At 45.1% G+C, this 18,977-nt stretch overlaps 1 protein-coding gene across 3 annotated transcripts in view; it reads right to left on the reverse strand.

The window, feature by feature from the left end:
- The window catches only part of TMEM241 (transmembrane protein 241), a 117,783-nt gene that overhangs the window by 75,700 nt on the left and 23,106 nt on the right, over positions 1-18,977 (reverse strand). For 2 of the 3 annotated variants that reach the window (XM_046672365.1, XM_046672366.1), the window contains exons 4-5: positions 11,182-11,263; positions 344-421 (exon numbers count right to left, since the gene is read on the reverse strand). In XM_046672365.1, coding sequence (XP_046528321.1) covers positions 344-421; positions 11,182-11,263 — 160 coding nt within the window. The remainder of the gene's footprint in view (positions 1-343; positions 422-11,181; positions 11,264-18,977) is intronic. The other variant, XM_046672367.1, reaches the window with a different exon arrangement.

Below are 18,977 nucleotides of genomic sequence, written 5' to 3' on the forward strand. Positions count from 1 at the left end.
AGTGGGCTGATGCTCCCATCACCGACGAGAAGCTCTGCTATATGTTTCCACGTGGTACTGGGATTAGCTGCGGGCGGGAACGCTTCGCCCACCGGGCCCCCATCGCGAGGTCCTGGCCCAGCCCCGGCCCGGAGCTGAGCTCCGTTCAGATCAACGAGCACTCCCACATACGCCTGATGAACTGAAGGGATGTCAAAACTGTGATGCCTGCAATCAGCGACCACTGTCAGGCAGTCTTGACTAGAAACAGATGGCAGGGAAAGGTTTGAGCCACTAAAACAAAGGTGCATCTTTGAAATTTAAAGCAAGGGAGGTGAAACTAGCATTTTGCATTATCATTTACCTCTTTCCGAAAACACTTCTGGTGCCCACAGATGATGACTTCAGCTACATTATGCAAAGTGAGAAACACAGGAATGGCCTGAAAGAAAACAGAATAAGCACGAAAATATTTTCTTTGATCTCATAATTACATAATTCTTGATTGCTGCTTAAAAATAAAGATCTGGGGGAACTGTTGGCATCCACACGTATAATCCTCCCCAGCAAAAACTCTTCTGCATGGATTAGCACTCTCTGTTGTAGTATTGTGCTTGGTAAGGTGGTCATAGAGGCTCGACGCCTATGAGTATTCTCATCATCGTACGTTTATTAAGCACCTACTGTGTGTCAGGCACTGTGCCAGGTGCAGGGGACACATCCCATGAACAAGGTGGACATGAGATAGGGAGACTGTCCCCATGGAAAGGTGCACCTTACCCAGTGTGGGAAGACTAAGACTTCCTGTAGGAGGTGAAGTCCAAGACCTAAACGAGAACTGAACGATGAACTCGAGTGAGCTAAACAGAGGGAGGAGGCGGACGGCGCTGCAGGCAGAGGGGAGAGCAAAGCCAGCTCCTCCGGGAACTGGGGAAGTCGGGCATGGTGCAGCACAACGCAGGAGGGAGCAGTTGGGGAGAAGGTGGAGAGGTAATCACAAGCCCCATCAGGGAATCAGGACCAGACCGAGGGCCACAGGAGCCGCTGGAGAGTTTCAAAGCAGACAGCGACATGATTTGATCTGTGCGTTTAACGGAACTTGGGCTGCTGGGCAGAGGACAGGAGGCAGAGATCGTTGCAAATTCAAGGGGCAGGGCAGCCTGAAAACTGGGCCCCCAAAACACAGCCACCTCCTAACCCCTGGGACCTGTGAATGTTACCTTCCACGGCCAAAAGGGGTCTTGGTGAATGTGACTAAGGTGAGAATCCTGAGATGCAGAGTTTATCCTGGATTATCTGAGTCAGCCCGAAACACAAACACAGTATTTATAAGAGAAAGGCAGAGATCTGACACACACAGAGGATGTGACTACAAGCCAAGGAACGCCAGCAGCCACCAGAAGCAGGAAGAGGCAAGGAACAGATTCCCCCTCACAGCCTCTGGGGGAGTGCGGCTCAGCCGCCACCCCTTGGCTTTGGCCCTGGAATACTGATTTCTGACTTCTGGCATCCAGAACCAGCAGAGAATAAATTCCTGTTGTTTTAAGCCACCCAAATATGTGGTAATTTGTTACAGCAGCCACAGGAAACTAATACAAGGAATGACAAAATGGTGGCCTGAACTTGTCAGTGGCAGTGAAGATGCAGAAAAGTGTCCACATTAACGAAATATTTAGGAGATTGAACTGAGGCAAGCATTTGAGTAACTGGACTCAACTTTGCACCAAAAGAGAAAACACAGCACGGGATTTTGTTATTGTCTTTGTTGTTGATGATGATGATGATGTTTCCTGGAAAGCAGAAAAAGATCAAGAATACGTGTGGGTTTTGGCATCAGCCTGGGCTGCAGGCCCAGCTCCACCATCTGCTAGTGGGGCAGGGCGCTCGTCCAAACCTTAGTTTGCTCCTCTTAGTATGGAGAGAACAATACCTACGACCTGGAGCCACTGGGAGGAATGCTGGAAATAACGCAGGTGAAGGACCAAGGCTGTCCATACCGCATACTGACGGGCAGTCCACCCTCAGGGGCCTCCACAGAGCGGCCTCAGCTGGGGCGTTGTTCCAGCTTAGAGGACCCGCTTACAGATCATACTGCTCGCCTCCTGCCAGATGGACTTATTTTCTTTATCATTTTAGAGGATATATTTTTACCTTGCTTTTAAAACTTTTATAACTTCATAGCTCTTCCCTATTTTAGTATTGTGTTCTAGCTTGCACTGCTTTATTTCTCTTTGAGTCCTTGCCTGACATTTTTCTTGCCTTCTTAATGTTTTCTACTCTTATTTTACCTTTCATTAAAAGTTCAACTCATTTTTTCCTTTAAAATCATACTTTTTCTATTTTTCATTTGTCTTTTGTGCTTCTTTTTATTCTTCTTAAAGTTTCATATTGTGAACTATTTTTTATGTGGTTTAAGATTATTAAAGAGATTTTTTTTAACTGACTTTATCCATCAGGCCCATGTTTGGCAGACTTGGGTGCTGGCCTGCTAGTTCTTGGCTTTAGAAAATAGAAAATCTTGGACAGGTTACTCATGTGGCACATGAAAATGAATACAAAAGGACAACCTAGATCTTACTTATTTAAAATGCCTTTGCCTCCTTGACTATAAAATCAGTAAGGAGACCGGATTTAGGACTGACATTATGGACCTCTAGACACTAACTGTAGACCTCTCAATTGTCTCTATTTTATAAAGCATCTGCGGACAGGTTTCTCAATCTCCCTCGGACCTACTCTGATCAGATTCTGGAAAAGGATCGACCTCTACATATGGACTGATGTTAAAGTGCACTAATAATAGCTACCGACAATGTGTTCAGCACAGTGCTAATTATGTTAATTGCATTCTCTTATTTAAACCTCCTCCCAACAGCTCCCTTAGCGGATGCTATTACCTTGATTTATAGACAAGGAAACTGAAGCATAAAGGATCAGGCAACTTGGTGGAGCACTCACCTAGCTCAGGGGCAGAGCCACAACTCCAACCCAGGCCTGTCTGACTGCAGAGCCCACGCTCCCAGCCTTGATGTTACAATACCCAAACCACATCAGGCCCCCCGGGTAAACTTCCTGGATCTACAGTTCTCCAAAGTCCAATATGACTGGGGTGTTCCAAATCCTGCCAGTTCGCTTCCTCCAATAATAAAACTGGAATGAGCTAAAATGGATGAACTCAAAGAAAACCCTATGCCATTTTTAAGAGGGATATGTACCTTTCATTTCTACTTAAAAACATTTCAATCCGAATTTCTCAAGCCATTTTCCTACTGAGACCCTCGCAGGCTTTAGAAACAGTAATTCTGTGACTGACTCTATCAGCCTCCGTAGAGATCTATCAAAAACAGTATTAAGGCGGTTTGCAACTTTAATTACTAATTTCCCCTCGGCCCCTAACTCCCAGTCTGCACTATGCGATTAGTTCAGGAGACCTCCTAGGAACTGATGCTTTTAGAAAACTCGCCCTTTATTATCTTTGTGGAGTGAGGTTCAGAAGGACTTACTTTTGTCAAATCAGACAAAAGTTCTGAAAAATGATAATAGCAATAATTATAATAGGTAAGATATAGTGAATGCTCATTGTGCCAGACACTGTTCCAACTGCTTTTACATATTTAATTGTCATAACAGCTCTATGAAGTAGATACTATTAATACCCCCATTATACAGATGAGAAAACGGAGGGGTATAATCTGAGTCTCTTTTATAACCTGCCTCTTAATAATTACATGATCTAGATACTTGCTTACTGCTAAAGAGAACAGAAATATAAGCGTGTTCTTCCACATTGTCAAGACTCCAGAAATGGCCTCAACAACAAAAGGTCCTACCATCTTTCATCAGGAAAAATGGCCCAAGATCAACTGCCATAAAGCCCAAATCATCATTTTTGACACAAAACGCAACTGACCAAATTCAACTACATTGCAGGCCAATTCATTTCGTTACTTAGGAGCACAATTTACAACTAATTTATTCTCAGAGTCTATTAGCTTGAAATTCAACCTTTCTTCCATGTACCATCGAAAATTCTTCTCTGGCTGTGAAGAGAAATTCATAACTATTACCTAAAATTTTTCATTATTTCCATGCTTCCCAGAGTGGAATTTTGAGGCCTTGCTTGTTATTTGTTCAGGTGTTGGAACTGGTTCAAAACAGTTTTCTTAGGAAAATTCTGGCCCTGCCCACAGGCACGGCCTTGGGTCACTCCACAGGGTTGTGGACAACTCCCTTCTTCAAGCAGGTCCTGGGTCAGCTTCTTAATTTTTGTAAAAGAATCTCAATCCTACCTTCTCTCTGGGTGATTTTCAACTACATGGGTGTGACCTTAATCTACAGTATAGAATGACTCCACTGTGGGCCCTTGCCAAAGAAGGTAACTTTCACCGTTGGCGGCCTAATTTTTATCAAAATGGTGCATGCCAGAAATAATGTTCCTAGACAACTGCCTAAGGGCAGTCTGCCCACTGTGGAGGGAGCCACAGAACCAGGGAGCAGTGGTGTTAGCCCCAGAAGACCACTCCCACTGACCTGTGCTATGTCATCGTGCCTCCAAGATGCACTAAGAACCCTTGGGGCCGGCCCAGTGGCATAGCGGTTAAGTTCCTGTGCTCCACTTTGGTAGACCATGGTTCTTGGGTTCAGATCCTGGGTGCAGACCTACACATTGCTCATCAAGCCATGCTGTGGCAGTGTCTCACATACAAATTAGAAGACGATGGGCACAGATGTTAGCTCAGCGACAATCTTCCTCACCAAAAAAAAGCACTAAGAGTTCTAGAAATTGGGTTACTATCATGTTTGTTATAAGGACATTACTGAAGACTCTTTCCACTGAAGGGTCCTGTCGACCCTCTACGAGACCTTAGGACCTGAGAGCAATGAAGAGCTTTGCTTTTCTTCAGCAACAACCCTGCTCTCATCTTACAAGCACTCAGAGTCTTCTAACATTTTTATTGGCTACAGAAAGCTGAGAGCCAAAGTCAAGGCCCAACTGTACATTTTTGGTAAGATATTACAGCATAAATTTCTATATGCTAAGTTTCTCTGTGACCTCATTGAGTTCTTCTACTATTACCCATTACCTACATTTCTTTTAAAATTCTATTCATAGGAAGTGTTTCTCTTATTTTAATCATAATTATCCTCTTTTTTTTTTGTTTTTTGAGGAAGATCAGTCCTGAGTTAACATCTGCTGCCAATCCTCCTCTTTTTGCTGAGGAAGACTGGCCCTGAGCTAACATCCGTGCCCATCTTCCTTTACTTTATATGTGGGACGCCTGCCACAGCATGGCTTGATGAGCAGTACCATGTCCGTACCTGGGATCCGAACCGGCAGACCCTGGGCCACCAAAGCAGAATAAGCGAACTTAACCGCTGTGCCACTGGGCCAGCCCCTCATAATTATCCTCTTAAGCCACCACACAACCTTTTTGGAAGATGGGGAGATATCTGAATATGTATATGTATACGTATAAATGAATCCATTCATAAACTGATTTGCATGAATTAAACTGAAGTGTTTATTTACATTAATTTCATTATTCTGTTATTAGACGGCAAACTCCCGCAGGGCAGAGGAGCAGATTCCTCTCTTTGCCAGTGTCTCTCCAGCACACGCTTGGAGGCCCTCTCTGACCTTCATTTGTGCACCACATTAAGTAGCTGACATGTTTAAGGGGCCTTGTTGAATGAAAAGTAGGCGTACTACAATACCAGGAGCCCCTCCAGCTTGACGAGACACAGGGGAATGAGAAAAGGCCCGGGGGGGGGGGGCACCTGCCCCCAGCTCGCTCACTTGGGGTGTAAATGCAGGGGGAGAACAAAGGGCAGCCCGACCTGCTCTCAGTGAACTGCTATTCTTCTCACACTTTTTACCCAAGTACATAGAAATGAACTCAGTTAAACTAAATATGCGTATCCTGCAGCATCCAAAGGAGTTCTGAGTGAGACAGGTGAGGACACATCATGAGCCCCTCCTTTCATTGAATCCTCAAGGAAACCTCTATCGGAGATGTTTATAAACATCCATTTTTTAGTTGTGGTAAAATACACATACAAATTTTCCCATTTTAACCATTTTTAAGTGTACAGTTCAGTGGCATTAAGTACATTCACAACATTGTGCAACCATCACCGCCCTCCATCCACACAACTTTCCATCTTGTAAAACTGCAACTCTGTCCCCACGAAAACAGCCACTCCACAGTCTCCCTACCCCGCCCCTGGCAACCACCTTCTACTTTCTGTCTCTGTGAATCTGCTACTCTGAGTACCTCATATAAGTAGAATCATACAGGATCTGTCCTTTTGTGACTGGCTTATTTCACTTAACATAATGTCCTCCAGCTTCATCTATGTTGGAGCACGCGTCAGAAATTTCCTTCCTTTTTAAGGCTGAATAATATCCCCTTGTGCTGATATCCCATTTTGTCTATCCATTCATCCGTCAATGGACACTTGAGTTGCTTCCATCCTTTGGCTATTGCAAATACTGCTGCTATGAACACGGGTGTGCAAATATCTGTTTGAGGCCCTGCTTTTGATTTTTTGAGATAGATACCCAGAAATGGAATTGTTGGATGATATAGTAACTCTATTTTTTATTTTTTGAGGAATCACCGTATTGTTTTCCATAGCAGCTGCATCATTTTACATTCCCCACAGCAGTGCACAAGGGTTCCAATTTCTCCACATCCTCCCCAACACTTGTATTTCTGTTTTTTTGATAACAGCCACCCTAATAGGCATGAAGTGATATCTCATCACGATTTTGATTTGCATTTCCCTAATGATTAATGATGTAGCGTATCTTTTCATAGGCTCATTCACATATCTCCTTTGGAGAAATGTTCATTCAAGTCCTTTGCCCATTTTTGAATTGGGTTGTTTGGTTTTGTTGTTGAGTTTTAGGAGTTTTCTGTATATTTTGGATGTTAATTCCTTAGCAAATAAATGATTTGTAAATATTTTCTCCCATTCTGTGGGTTGCCTTTCAACTCTGCTGATAGAGTGCTTTGAGGCATGCTTCATTTTGATGAAGTCCAATTTTGTCTATTTTTTCTTTTGTTGCATGTGTCTTTGGTGTCACATCTAAGAAATCACTGCCAAATCCAATGTCGTGAATTTTTCCATTAGGAGCCCAGTTTCAGAAGCCATTTTATGAGGGTTATGGAGAACATCTCTAGATGGAACAAGAAGATAACTAAAACCCAGAGGAGGGGGCTGCTATTTTGACACAGAGCCCACATCTTAAGTAGTCCTATCGATCTGACTCTGATCACCTCTGATAAGAAAACAAGGGGACAGAGGAGGAAAGCTGCCTCTGATCAGCAGTAACAGGGAACATGAGGGGGAAAGTCTCCATTCCACACCGATATGTACAGTCTTTTCCTTTGTAAAACCAAGTTCCTTTACTTTGGCGCCAAATAAGATTGGCGCCAAACAGAGCGGGAGGGGACCCACGGGCTCCAGTTTGCTTAATTGAGTAACTCACTCCACATGGGTCTAATTATCCATGTGTGTTTCCTCACCAACACCCCCATCCCATCTCCATCCCAACGTGTTGAGTGAATGTTGTGCACAGGGAAGACAGAAACCCTAACAAGCAGTTAGGGAAGGACCAAGATCAAAGCGCTGTGTAACAAACCAAGTCCAGTCCTGTCAAGACGACTCAATTTAGATTTCCAGTTTCTTCCAACTGCTGACCCTGGCTTCCCCTAAGCAAGAAAACAGCATAGTTTGAGCAGCCAAATCACTAACACCGGGATGGCCTCTCCCCACAAGCTCACTAATGTATGAATTTGCACATCTGTTCTACACACTCACCACCAAGGCTCTGTGGCACTCCTATCTAGCTGAGAAGGTGTCTGGACGGGAAACTATAACAAGAGTAAGAACAACTGGTCCAAGTCGTATTGTCCCTCCAAAGACTGACACTCATGCCATGAGAGCATCACCACCGTGAGCTTATTCAGTGTAGGAGAGCTGCAGAAGCAGGCCCGAGTTAGCCCGAGCAGAAGGGAAAACAAGGCCACGGTGCCTCTCCCCCCCTCCCTGCTCAGTCCTGATGGTCTGAGCTCCCTTGGTGGTTGTCATCTTGGGAGGAAACAGGGTAAGTAAGATCTGGAGGATTGTTACGGCTGGACAGGCTTGGGTTTGCATCTCTGCTTTAACATTTATTAGTTGTTGACTTTGGCCAAGTAATTTGCATCTCAGTTTCCTCATCCGTAAAGGGGAGTAATTAAGTCCGACTTCACAGGTCACAAAGCTGGCAATGGGAAGCACCCGGCACATCCTTACACTGAATCTTCAGGGCGTCTGTTCCCAGGGTTAGCTGTGTGTCTCTCATTCACTCCCCCTGAAGTTCCTCAAGGTCAGGAACCGCGTCTTATTTGTCTTTAAGCCCCCAGCACATAATAGATTCCCAATAAACATTTGCTGAACGGATGGCCACAAGACTAATCTCCTTCCCTCCGCTCTGTGGATGATTCAGCTGTGAGTGTGAGGTGGAAAAGTCATAAAGAACTGTCCCTGCTGAGCCTTCGCAGAGGCAAACCAGCTTCCTCTCAGGAGACGCACATCAGGAGAACGGAGTTGCAAAGTCCCGTCAGATAAAGGAGGCCTCTAGGGAGCAGGGTCACCTCGAAAGTGTTTTGCATAACAATACACCCACAGACTTTAACTGAGCACTCTTCCCCCAATTCCTAATGGATTCATTAAACTGACAGCTCGGCACCAGCACAGAGGCCTGTTTTCTCTCTAACACAAGCCATACGAGTGCCCCATGTTTAATCCACTCTATAAATTTTTAAACAACTATGTAAAAATGGAAAACCAAGAAAAGATGCTGGGTTGAGTTACTGCACTAAAAATCAATAATAAGTGTCTCCTTTCCGTCCTCCTCCCGCTCTGATTGGGTATACCTGGGTTTTGGCAGTTCCCCTTTGCTCTGAGAGTGAACTGCAGCAGCTTCTTCTTGCCTGTTAAAGGCTGCGCCCCAGCGGACAGCACCCAGCTGGCGAGAAGAGGGTAAGGCGCTGCAGCAGAATGGAAATCGGTGCACTGCCTTCCTCAGAAAGTCTTGCCATGAAAAAAAACGTGAGCTCAACTAGACAGTGTGCTTACTGCCGAAGGTGATATACATTCTGGCACAATCTCCATAGGGACAGGTAACAAAGAGCTTACAGAGTGGCCCCACCTGTGGATCAGACTCCGAGAAGCACTGTTCTAGGTGACAGGAGACCTCATCTGCCTGAGACGCACTAGACGGACACTTACGATAGAGTTTTAAGGGTTTTCTGGCCACCTAGTATCCTTAGCCCCTCTTTTGGTAAAGCACTCCAATACTGAGGATCTGCCACACCCTCTCTCAGTCTATGGGACCCGGGTGGGGATCCTGTATGACAGGGGCTGGCCAGTGTTCTGAGTCTCTCCAGCCACAGTGAATGGTTCAGGGAGGCCATGATCCAAGGCTGGCCAATCAGCATAATTTCATCCTCCTGGGTAGCTTCTAGACCTGGGATGGGCAGTGGCCCTGACTGATGCAATCAGACTGAATCCTGGGACTCATGCAGGAGCTACAAGGAAGACAGTCTCTTTCCATTAGACTTAAAGCTGTGAGGAGATGATCCTGGAGTCAACACCCATGAGGGAAGAGCCTGGCTGTGAAATGGGGCAAAGACAAGAGGGCAGAACTGAGAGACAGAAACTGGATTCTGAGTATGCCACTGGAACTTCTGGATCAAACCATGCCTGAAGCAGATCTCTACCCTATAACTTCTCATTAATGTGAACCAGTAAATTTCCCTTTTGCTTAGGTCAGTTTGTGAGCTTTCTAACACTTGCAACCAAAAGAGTCTGAAGTTATGCATGACTACTGTACCCTGGGTTCATTCTAAAATCCCTATACATTGCTCCTAAAGGGACAAATCTGAAAAGGCAAAAGGTGAGAAGTCAGAGGAGCTGCTACCATGTGGGACTAGAGGCAGTTACCAAGACTTTCCATATCTGAGTCCCTTCCTCTGTCAGGAGATGAACATCTGCCTCACCCATCCCCTGTCAGGTGACTGTGAGAATCACATAAAAAGACACAGAGGAAATCACTCTGAAAACATAGGAAAAAGCACTGTAAAAACAAAAAATATTATTATTATGAGCACACCTTACTTATTCAAACTTTAAAACTCTGGCATCCACAACTACCCAGATCCTATAAAAAATTTTAAAAGGCTTTGAACAACGAGACATTGTTTTTTGTCAAATCCTATACTCTGCTACAGGAGAGGAAGCTCCCCCTGCAGGCCAGAGGGTGTAAGGTGAGGCCGCAGCCTCACAGGAGCCTGACAGAACCAAGAGGAGGCAGCGGAAGGCCAGCGCAGGCCTCCTGTTCTGGGCTGAGCACCAGTGTGCGCTGTGGGTCCTCTCTTGGGCCCACCCAGGACATTCCTCCCCATTGCACACATCACCCCATCTACTCGTAGCTTATGAATCATGACAGAAAAATGATGATTTTATTTAGAAATTACCGCTATCAATTCCCAACCACTATTTTGCAACTTTGGAGTTGTCCTAACAATAACATTATTATCCAGCGAGGCAGATTTTGTTTGTTTTTACTGTCTTCATATCTGAGATCCAAGGGACCCATATAACAACAAACTTTACATAAAAAGACTAAATTGTTCGCAAATTTCACATTTTTCCAAAAGTCAGAACACAATCATTTTCTGATAGCTAAAAACAGTTAGCAATTAGGGTACAAAGCGGGAAGAGGCGTTACTGCTGGTCCTGATTTTTAAGCCATGTTCTGAGTCTCTGGTCAATGGTGGTATTAATGGAGTCTCTTTTGATGGTAAAGTAACTAAATTTCTGGAGTTCCATATATAATGTAACTGGGAAAAGTTTGTTCTTCACAGTGCCCTCCTGTGAGGACTGAGCTCCTCAAATGTCACTACTCTCTCTTTCTGCAGCTCCATCTGCGTCTCCATCTTATAAGACCAGCTGGCCCTCTCCTGTTATCTGGTTATCTTCAATTCAGGGAGAGGGGGTAAAGGGCTCCATATGGCCTCGGGTCCAAGACTTGTTCTCCCGCGCAGCTGTACCAGTGGAAAGCCGATGCTTTGTCCCCCGTTGATCCAAGCACAATAAGTTAAGAGGCAGAGGGGAAGAGGAGAGCGTCCTCCCAAGACCTCTAACACTTACCAGTCTGGACAATGCTCTGGAACCAGCATAGATTATACCCACAAACAGCAGCGAAGCAGGAAGCCACGTCAAAACAGCAGATCTGGAAAGAGGGAAAGAGGACATAACACTTCTGTCACTTTATGTCCAAAAGACCTAGCTGGAAGGTATGACCCTTCCAATGCACCAAACACAGCGATAGCGGCTGTCTAAACATCCCTGAGTGGTCCTTGAAGTGCGACGTGTTCTGTATCCACCCAGAGTGATGGAGGCTGACAAAGCCATCTGCCCACAGCCTGTCGTCACTCTGCCAGCCACTCAGCATTACTGACCCCACAACAGGGCAGAGATGAGGGGGCGAGAGAAAAACCTTTCCTGCGGGTTGGGAGAGAGAACAAACTCGATTTTTTTAAGGGGCAGTGAACATTATTCTTCGGATTTTAAGTAACCAGAACCCACGCCAAATTATCAAAGTTTAAAAAGGCTATTTACCAAGGCAATATATCAAACAGTTCCATGAAACCACAACAAAGGGAACCACAGTGTCAAAGGACAGAATTTAAAAATAAAAGAGCGCTAGAACTTCAGCTGGGGGCCGTGTGCTGACTCCAACCACCACCCGGAAGGCAGATCAGGGAATCTCCAGGGACTTCTGAAGGGCGCACTGCCGTGACTCAATTGTGGCCTTTTCATTACAGTTTAGAATCTTGCTTTCCTCAAGGAATCCCAATTTTTACATGCAGTGCATATCACTAAGGTTGCAACTTGCTTTCCCCATGAGTTACAAATGCAGGGGTCCGCTGAATCCACGCCCCCAGAGTTATTCTAACAATAGAATGAAATGAATGAAACCACTGCAGCAGAACATAACATAATAATCCCAAGTAACTCAGTGAACTGCTCTCCTGGGATGGTGCCTGCTCAAGAAATGATCTCCGTTAATTTTATTAGCACGGGCAGGCATTCGACCTATGATCAGACCTGCTTTTGTACAATTTCCCAGGGAACCTGGCATGAAAATGTTTCCAGTCTCCAGTAAGGCCTTCAAACCCTACTCCTGTATAAATTCAACCAGCAAATACTTACAGCAACTAGCAAGGTGCTGACAGCACCAGAATTTTTATTAATAGCAGCATCTCAGTTGACATTTGTTGAACACTTGCTATGAACCTCACATTGTGCTAAATGTTTTCTACACTGTATCTCTCTAAAATGTGCACAACAATCTTATGAGGAAAGTATTATTATCCTTATTGTGCATATGAGGAAACTGAGGCGCAAAGAGTTTAAGTAATTTGCCTGTGGTCAGAAGAGCTGGTAATGGCAAAGCCAGAATTTTCATTCAGGTCTGTCTGATTCTAACGCCATAGTTTGTTTGTTTTTCAATCTTTTTTTTTCCTTTTTCTTCTGGGAAAGATTCGCCCTGAGCTAATATCTGTTGCCAATTTTCCTCTTTTTGTTCCCCCCACCCCAAAGCCCCAGTACATAGTTGTATATTCCAGTTGTAAGTACTTCTAGTTTTTCCACATGAGCTGCTGCCACAGCACAGCTACTGACAGATGAGTGGTGTGGTTCTGTGCCCGGGAATCAAACCCAGGCCACCAAAGCAGAGCACGCCAAACTTTAACCACTAGGCCATCAGGGCTAACCACTCTCTCATGCTTTACCCTCAAGGACCTCATAATCTAATGGGAGACACTGACAGACAAATAGATAAGCTGAAACACAACATGATTTTGCTCTGCTGGCAAACCAAGCAGCTAATGATCTGGGGAGTATTCTCTGTTATTACTAGTCCCTCTGCAATAACAGATGTCTGTACTTTCAACCAAAAGGTGAGCAGAAAGAAGATGCCATCCTCCATCCTAAGGGGTCAGGTATAACATCGGCCAATTGCTACTCGTCCAGGAAAAGGCTTTCCATTAGCCTTGAAGGGTCAAGGGAGACAGGATCCAGGCCCATGGCCTGCCGGGCCCCAGAAGGAAGCCCAGAGCCTCCACTGCGGGAGCAGCGAGAGGGAAGGAGGGCGCTGGGTGAAACAGCAACTGGCTGAGCTGCAGCAGACCCTTAGTTCGGAGGGTCAGGCCAGTGAGGCCCCAGACATCTGCGCTCCATTCCCTCCTACACAAAGGGAACGCCTGCCGAGTCATCTACGCCAAGAGACAGCAGGATATCCGAGTGGCCATGGACGTGAAAAAGAAGACATGGCTAGGGAACATCTTGTATTTTAACCCTTCTACCCTAAAATACAAAGAAATAACTTTAACTAGAAAAAATATACACAGATCTATTGGACCAAAGAGACTTCTGGGAAATGTTACAGGGCAGCTGTACAAGCATTTGGTTCCAAACATGGGACTACGACCCCGGCACAGTGGCCCTGGTGCTAGTGTTCTCCACAGTTGTCTCACTCAGCGCCCATCTTCCAGGCGAACGGAGCCAAAGCAACACGCGCTCGTGGCAGACCCACAGGCACCTGCAGAAGCGGCTGGCCGCGAGCCCTGTCTTGGCCCCCAGACCACCCACCGGTGAGACAGCCGCCTCACACCAACATGAGACTACAGCTGCTATTAAGAATAATCAACATGAACCACTGGAAAAACTGCTGTCAAAACAGGTGTGGGCAAGACAAGTGTGAAAGGATGGGGAAAAAGTAAAAATCGAGAAGGCTTCTCCATTCAGACTGTTTCAAAGTATCAAAGTTCTCATTCTATTGAAAATCACAGAGTATATGTTAAGTGTAGTTTATGCAAGAAAAGACTCGAGGGAACACTAGTTGACCATCTATAGGCAAAGGAAAAGCCTTACCAAAAGATTAGCAAATGAATGCATATTTATACATCTTAAATTAAAAGATTATTTCATCAAAAGATGATTCCCTGACTTTCAATTAACCCACTCACTAATTATCCGTCTAACAGAGTTAGATAAGGGAACTTCTGCCTGTATTATTAATGGATCCCCCATCCCTCAAATAAACTGTAAGTTTCATAAAGGTGGGAGCCATGTGTATTTTGCTCATATAAATAAATGTAAAATATTAAGTTGGCGTTACAAAGGAGACAAAAGGACTATGCTATATCATAAGGGCATCTGACATAGTCAGTGAGGAACCCTTCCTCAAATAAGTGATGTTTGAGAAAAATTCAAAGTTAAACCGGGTATAGGGGGTGGAGTAGAGAAGTGGAAAGGACACAACGTCCTAGACATAAATACAGCATGTGCAAAGGCCCTGTGGCAGGAGGAAATTGGAAGAAAGCAAGTGTAGCTTTAGTAGATGGAGAGACAAACCCAGGGATAGGGAGGGTGTAATATAATCTGATTTGCATTTTGAAAAGATTGCTCTGGCTACAGAAGAATAGACTGGAATGGGGTTAGGGATGTGCAGGCAGGAGATCTGTGGACACTGCAGTGGTGCATCCAGATGAGAGATTATGGAGATGGAGAGAATCAACAAGACCTGGTGATAATTTCTACTCGGGGGGTGAGGGATAGAAGACACCAAGGATGACTCCCAGGTTTCCAATTTGAACAGTGAGATGGATGGTGGTAACCTAAGACACAACCAACTGGAAAAGGTTTGATTGGGAAAATCATGAACTCAGTCTTGAAAATTACGAACTTGAGATGCTTTTGGAACACCCCAACAGAGATGTCAAGTAAGGACCTGGATAAGGTTCCCTGGTGAGCAAAAATGCACAATTAAATAAGTCTTACATTTGATTTTTCTGTATTCCCTCATCTCTCAAAGATATCTTCTTCAACATACTTCCCCCCTTGGTCCATTATTCACAACAATAAGCGTCTCTTAAGGTTTGGTAAGACTTTGTCACAAACTAATTCTTCATTAACTATTTATTCCAAGATTCTGGGCAACACCGAGCTCACAAAACTTGCCGGCTCTGGGAGAGCTGGGCAGAGAAGGGACGGCGGCCGCCCCGGGAGCACCCAGCGGCCTCCCCTCTGGACAGAACCTGCTGCAAGGAGCAGAGGCAGCAGACACGGCACTGACGTCATCTGAGGAACAGCTTACACCTGCTGCTTCGGGAATGCAAATTCGGACCCCTGGTTTGCAGGGTCTCCACGACTGTCAGTGCGCCACCACAGCACGAGGGCTCAGAACGTTCCGCGGCCACCGGGGGCAGAGAGAGTCCACGCCCACTGAGCCTTCCATACTCTTCCAGGCAGTGTGCGGACAAAGTGAGGACAAGAGATACAAGGGCGGTAATTCTTTGCACTTTTGCCATCTATTGAAATATTTTTAAAAAATCCTTTCTTCAGGAAGAAATGAAACTGCAATTAAAAAATCTTAGCTCTGCTATAGTTGAGGATTATTTTCCAGGGAGATATAGCAATAAGTGGTGGAAATCACACCTGGTTCTGGGCACTGAGAGTGTAATCGTATAACATTCACATGGTTACCCAAATCTTTGGAAATTATAATTAGCTCTCTTCATCCCTAAGGAATGTTCCAGCAGTTAGCTGACTAACTTTAGCCAATAGCTCAAAGGGATGGACAAACTTCATACACTTCCCTGGGCTGTGCCCTTCCTTCTGCGTCAGGTCACCTAGGGCTGCGGTCATCCAGGGTCATCTAGGTCACCTGGGGTGGGGGCAGGGAGGATGCACAAGTACAGAGCCGGGGGTTTGCGCAGTGGAAAGAAGGTGCCTTTGTGGTCAGGCAAACCTGGATTCATACCCTAATTCTAAAGCTGGTTTGCAACGAGAACTCAGTTTTTTCATTTGTAAAATGAGCATACTAATGCACAGAAGGCTACTGAGAAGATGAGCTAAGAGAATGAATATGCAGAACTTGGGCAGTGCATGCGTGACACAAGGACATTCCATAAATGCTCTCCTCCTGGCTTTTCTACACAGAACTCCACGGACAGCAGCCATCAGGGAAGACTGACAGATCCACCTACACAAAATGCACTGGCCAAAAAACACCATACAGAAAATCAAGAGACAATTATCAAACTAGGAAAAAACACGCACAGCCTGGAGTTTAATATCCTTAAAGTATAATGAGTGTTTACAAATCAATAAGAAAAAAATCAACTCCCCCGAAGAGTCAGCCAACAAAAACAGGTAATTTTCTCTCTCCTTTCTCCGAGCGTGTGTGTGTGTGTCTCTCATAGACACACACAAGAAATAAACGGCCAATAAACATATGAAAAGTTATTCAACCTCCCTAATAATAAAAGAACTTTAAATTAAAACGATATACCAGGTTTTGCCCAAGAAACTAGCAATTTTTCTTCTTCTTCTTCTTTTTCTTTGTTGAGGAAGATTGGCCCTGAGCTAACATCCACTGCCAATCTTCCTATTTTTCACTTGAGGAATATCGTCCCCAAGCCAAAATCTGTGCCAATCTACCTCTATGGCATATGTGGGACACTGCCACAGCATGGCTTGATGAGTGAGGTGTAGGTCCATGCCTGGGATCCAAACCTGTGAACTCTGGGCCGCCAAAGCAGAGTGCACAAACCTAACCACTATACCACCGGGCCAGCCCCATAAACTAGCAATTTTTTAAAGTTAATATCTAATAGAAGGGGTCATGAAATCAATGTTTTCATATACTGCTGTGAGATACAAATTGGTATCTTTCTGGAGGGCATATATGTACTACTTGGCTACAGTTATCAAAAACCTTAAAAATATGCATGTTCCCTGAGGTACGTATAGGTATCTACGATGATGTTGTCATTTACAAGTGGAACAAAACTGCCTTCTGGCCTCTCTGTCGGTCATGACATACACCAAGCACTCCAGGGCTTGCTGCTGTCCCTCTGCCTGGGACCTCCTCCCTCCCGGCACCTGCACGGCCTGCTCTCTCGTGCATCCAGATCTCTGCTCAAAGGTCATCTTATCAGGGAGTCCTTCTCACCCACTCTCTATAAAGTAGCAACCCTCACCCCACCCCCCGGCATACACTCATCCCCTTCCACACCTGGCCCCTTACCTGGCTCCATTTTTCTCTGCACTCACTGCCCTCTGACATACCACACACTCCAATTTTCATCTGTTCCTTGTCTGTCTACCTCAAGCAGAATGTCAGCTCTATGAGGGCAAGGACTTCTGTCTGTTCTGTCATTGTGCCCCCTATGCCTCCAGCAATGCTGGCACACACAGTGGACACTCAAATATTTGCTGAACGAATGTATTACTTTTGTAACTTAAAAAAAATTTTATCTTCTCTCTCTAGCTTGGTACAAAGGGAAAATAACAGCAACAAAATACATCAGGGACTCGACCCTAATTCACATCGCTTCCTCCGCTTTTCTCAAGCCCTTCAGAGACTTTGCTCTGAACAGAAGTGCTGGTGCTTACAGCTACTCGGTCTTCAAGGGCAGGGATGAGAGCAAAAAATCCCTATGTCCTGCCATCGGTCTCTCTGAAACAGCCCTCATGGGGAATCCAAATAATCTCAAATTCAGTAAACATTTGTAACAACCACGGCGTCACCTATAACTGTGACAACAAAAAGTAACTGCATTAAAAAACAAACATGTTTTTCTTCAACAGACATGAATTTAGGAACTTTGAATGGAGGCAGTTGCTTTGTTTTCTATAATAATTTACCTCTTTTTCGTATAAAAAGTAGTACCTACCCATGCCAGAAAATTTAAAAAATACAGATAATCAAGAAAAACATTACGATTGCAATCCCACCACCCAAAGATAAGCATGTTCATCCCGTGCTACGGCTCCTTTCCAACAGTGTCCATATGCACGGATATGAAGACTTTCACAAAAATCGGATCCCACATGGTTTCACAAGCTGCCCAACTTAACATCTTTCCTTGTCAAAAAATCATCCCCAATTTATTAATAATTGAATACAAGGCTCCTTAAGTTAGTCCCAGGTTTTACTACTCTAATGCTGTAACGATTATCCTTGAATATATTCTCGTCTCATAGGCACAATGTTTTTGCACCGTTCAGGGTAAATTCCCTGAATTGGAATAGCTGTTCAAAGATACACGCATTAACAGTTGTAGCTGGTTACAAAATCGTCTTCCGGAGAGGGTAAACTGACTCACCCTTTGCCATAGACTGCACGTGTGTCCCCCACCCCCGAAATTCATATGTCGAAACCCTAACCCCTAATGTGGTGGTAGCTGGAGGTCGGCCTTTGGGAGGTGATTAGGTCACGAGGGTGGAACCGTCCTGATGGAATTAGTGCCGTTATAGGAAGGGACGTGAGAGAGCTTGCTTCTCCTCTCTGCTCTCCTCCATGTGAGGACACAGAAAGAAAGCAGCTGTCTGTACACCGGGAAGAGCTCTCACCAGAACCGGCCCCTGGTCTTGGACCTCCAGCCTCCAGAGCTGTGAGGAATAAACGTCTGTTGTTTAAGGCCCCCATTCTGTGGTGTTTTTGTATAGCAGCCCGAGCTGACTAAGACGCCTCCTTTGTGGCTCTAACACTGTGTGGTTCTAAGATAGACAGAGGTCGGGCACAAACGAGGCACGCACTAGTAAGGCACCCTTTCTCCACCTTCAGTTCATCAGTGGGCACATCTGAGCCTCTCGTACTGGTTTAATCTTTCATTGTCGGATGTGTCAATAAAGGAGGCAAGATGGAATTAGAGCCTGAGGTGGTCCTGGCAGAATCGGAATCTTGGGTCTCTGTAGCGCATGGGCCTCTGAGGAGCAGCTGAGCCAGTGAATGTGTGTGTCTGTGTGTGTGTGTGTGTGTGTGTGTGTGTGTGTGTGTGTGTAGGAAGGGGTCTCATAGCAACTCCTATAGGGAGAGACTGCAGACCACACTCTATGAAGGCTATTTGCCACAGGGTCTAGTTTGAAAATTG

Source organism: Equus quagga, chromosome 9 (genome assembly GCF_021613505.1).
Source record: "Equus quagga isolate Etosha38 chromosome 9, UCLA_HA_Equagga_1.0, whole genome shotgun sequence".
NCBI classification, from domain to species: domain Eukaryota; kingdom Metazoa; phylum Chordata; class Mammalia; order Perissodactyla; family Equidae; genus Equus; species Equus quagga.